Source organism: Asparagus officinalis, chromosome 6, assembly GCF_001876935.1.
Source record: "Asparagus officinalis chromosome 6, Aspof.V1, whole genome shotgun sequence".
Classification (NCBI taxonomy): domain Eukaryota; kingdom Viridiplantae; phylum Streptophyta; class Magnoliopsida; order Asparagales; family Asparagaceae; genus Asparagus; species Asparagus officinalis.
The window spans coordinates 20,141,078-20,145,020 of record NC_033799.1 but is presented as its reverse complement, the minus strand read 5'-3'; the positions used below and the strand labels follow the sequence as shown (position 1 = coordinate 20,145,020).

General features: G+C 39.8%; 1 protein-coding gene across 1 annotated transcript; it reads right to left on the bottom strand.

The window, feature by feature from the left end:
• LOC109845859 (dirigent protein 21-like) lies at positions 2,293-2,832 on the bottom strand. The gene has a single exon (XM_020415116.1). The coding sequence runs from the start codon at positions 2,830-2,832 to the stop codon at positions 2,293-2,295; it is 540 nt and encodes a 179-aa protein (XP_020270705.1).

Genomic DNA, 3,943 nt, shown 5'->3' with positions numbered 1-3,943 from the left:
ATGTGGTTCAAGACAGAGAGAAGACGACGAATGTCTCTATTCAAGTCACAAAAACTTATTTGATAATGACAAACGCACAGAGTGAGTCGATGGACCATACAAAGCAACAGAACAACATAATAAAGGAAACACGAGCTGATCGGGAGCCCCGCGTCGCTTACGAAAGGCGAAGCACCCCTCGTATCCTATTTATTCCACATGTGATTCAACCATGAGAGCTTATAGATCTCCTCATTAGCTTTCTAACGCATCTTGAATCACGTAATTCCGAGTTCGAACAATGAAGATACGGTGGAAACAGTTAGAACCGTAAAACCAAGTCCAGGCCAAAGTTTGGCCAAGACACCAAATGGTGTCTCGGCCAAGGCATGGCCGAGACACCACATGGTGTCTCGGCCAAAGCATGGTCGAGACACCTACGGGTGTCCGCAGACCCGCAAAGCTTTTTTTGGCAGTTTAGAGCTATTTTTCGATCGTTAACCATCTGGATTTATTCCAACTAATCTGATAATGTGGTTAAGTGGTTTCAACTGAGGATAAGAGGAAATCGGCCGTTCTTATCCAAAAACAGAGGTCCCGAAGCCTATAAATATAGCCCAGGGCCTTAATTTTTTGGGGACTGGAATTCTCGAGCGTTGGCAAAGCCCTATCGGATTGAAGACTGAAGGAGCACGAATTTCAGAGGAGGAGGAGGAGGGGATCAGATCAAGTTTGTTAGCATAAAGAAGAGGAGCTCGTCAGATCTACACGTCCCAATTCCTTCCTTGAGATCGCCCCGTTGCGGTGATCTCGAAAAGAGTGGTTATCTCGCCGTTGCCGAGATAACTGATTCGGTTTGTTGATTCCTTGATACTGTTACGATATGGATGAGGTGAATGAATGGATAATTTGTAAAGGAAGCCAACCACTATATAGATATAGATATCACCACATTATAATAAATGACGAATAATGGGGTTAGCTGAACAATCTAGAAATGTAAATATCATCACTCTAGAAAGATGTGACGATTCATCACTCTAAGGACCCTACTTTAGAGGCACAGATAAACACTCAAAATCAATGGAATCCACCAAAGAAATGTAGAGCAAGGATAAAAGCACATAGCTTAATTTTAATAAAAACATAACATGACATATCCTTTAGATTTCAAAACTATTTATAAGCTTGAAACAAGTCTTCAAGCATAGGAGATACATGAATCGAGAGAAAAAAAAAGAAGACCTGTTGACTTAATAATTAACCTAGGAAACTAAAAAGACTGTTAATCAGACCAGATTCGAGCCATAGTTGGTATTCCAATTATATCTTTTTGCACAAATCTCCATATAACATGAGACTAATTATATAAAACTAGACACGAATATCAATCCAACACTTCGATTAGAGCATCATTTGGACTTCTCTGGATAAAGTTACGGTCAGAATTAAGACCATGCACACAGTCTAGCGAATTTGAATTTGCAATTTGGACCCTATCAAAAGGTTTGGGGTTATTTTAGATGATGTTAAATCACTTAAACAAGGGTTCAAAGGTAATTTGATGGCAAAAAAATTTAAAATTTAACCAAAATTTAGATTGATGGTCGAAATTGAAAGAGTCAAACAAGTTAAAAATAGGGTAAATTACTTTAGAACCCCTTAGCTTTCAGTCTTTTGCGGTATGCTCCAATGTACTTTCAAAATCACATTAAACCCGCAATAAATTTTTTAGAAAACTAATTTATAGGGGTAAATAAAACTAATGATTCATGAACTTTCAAAATGCCTTATTATTTTGTTTTTTTTTGTTCTAATTTATAGGGGGTTATCTACACAAATAAGAAACTTCATGGGCGTTTTCTACAATTACAAAATATTCATGGGTTTAGTGTGATTTTGAAAGTTCATGGGGGTTTACTACAAACACTAAAGTTCATGGGGAATTTACTGTAATTTACCCTTAAAAAATACTTTTAATTTAGGGGTGCATATATCGAAAAAAAGAAAATAACAATATAGTCTTTATTAGCTGGCCCCTTGCGAGATATGTTTGGGCCTCTAGCCGGGCCGAGCTGGGCCAGAAAAATTAAGTTATGTTACTTGAATATCAAGTTGATTAACCAAACACCTTTGATTTAGCTCAAGTGAAAGTCACATCGGTGATCGGCAAAAACAGGGGAAAAAACGAAGAAAGAGAAAAAAAAAAGACAAAGGAAAAAAAAAACATGGGTAACGTGCTAACAACTCCTGCGATATCTCCTCTTATTTAGGGGAATTACCTTATTCATACAAAAGAAAACTAGAGCACAACTACATATAAACCCTACGCTTCTTGGACAAGACATAGATATCGAGCTCAATAAGAAGAGTAGCCGCCGGTGAACTCAATTTCTTTCCGACAACGTAACCACGAGCGAGCCTAAACTGTCCAGTCCCTCCAATAATACTCCACTCCCTCGTCTCGGAAGCAAACACAGCCCTTCCATAAACAGCTAAACTACTCCCAGTATACTTCCCATCTACAAACACAAAGTTCGTATTCATAAGAAATACGAGCTCCTCTTGTGATACTGCAACCAGTAACCCTTGGACTCGTCCGATGAGCTTCGATGTGGCTTGGGGGCCTTTTCTGAGCTTATCATCGATAGCAACTACACCTCCGAATCCTGAGGAAGATGAGTTGAGGGGTGTGATGGGGGTGGTTGTGCTATTTGGACCGCCGTTGATTTCGTGGAAGTAGAGGTGGAGGTGTGTTGCATTTTGGGGAGGAGTGCGAGATTGAAATGCGAAGGGGATGGTGGTGGATAAGGAGATGAGGACGAGGAGGAGGATGTTAAGAGAAGAGGCCATGGGGATTTCATGTAGATGGCGCGACGGAGAACTTAAGGTATTTATGGACGAAGCTGGTCAAATTTATCGGCGTATGGGGGGGGGTATAGCGTATTCTATTATTTGTATTATGTGCCATGTTAAAGAGTTGGCAAGGTACATTGTAAAATATTTATTTATGTAACTCCAAATTCCGATCGGAGATGCGACGGAAGCTTGCCGCTGTAGTGACATAGGGTCTTAAAAGTTATACGACTTTTTGAGGCTCGAAATGAGTTTACCATCATCGTTGTTGTTACAACTTTCATTTGAATCAATAGGGTTGTTATCTTTCAGAACTAATTAACAAACAAGCATTTTGTCCTTCAAAATGGGATGTACTTACGACTTCAAGTACAGTTGTGTGATTCCTATATATAAAAATTAACTTCAACCAATTATTTGATACGGGGTAGGCACAGACCAACTGAGTTTTGATATTTTGGAAATCATAAAGAAATATGTAGTTTCTGTTGACGCCTAGTTATCAAACATGAGATTTATGTTAGAGTTATGAGAGTGATTAGGATCCTCAAACTCCTTCAAGTGACTGGTTCTAAAGTCCGTTGTTCTTTCCCGCACATGAAAAACTCGTGAGTGGGCGGTGTTGAGTTCTCCAGATGTTCCTCCGACGATCAATTCAGTATTTTGATCTTGAGTGGGAAAATCCGGTTGAAATTGTATACGTAGTTATTCAAAGTTGTTAAAAAGCAGAAGAAGCTACCCCATGCAGCATAGTTCCCTTTTATACCAAATCAGAGGGGTATGAAGGTAACTTCGGTCGAGTCCAATCAGGTTGCTAAATCACCAAATATACCTTCCAGGTGTCAGCCGCGAAAGAAAGTGAGTCATTTGGCCATTTAATGAGAGAATGACAACAGGTACTTGGAGCTGACTGGGTCCGATGAGTCATAAAGACTATGGAGGCTAGAGTAATGATAGTTTTGTCAGAATAGTTAATGCGAGAGGAACCGGCTAGCATGGGGTGCGAAGTAACTGTCGTCTCTCTTTTTGTTTGGTCAAGGGTCAATAAGTGCCGCCTTTTGACTCAGCTACACAAGTTGTCGGCAGAAACAGTAGGTCGGGTGCAGGT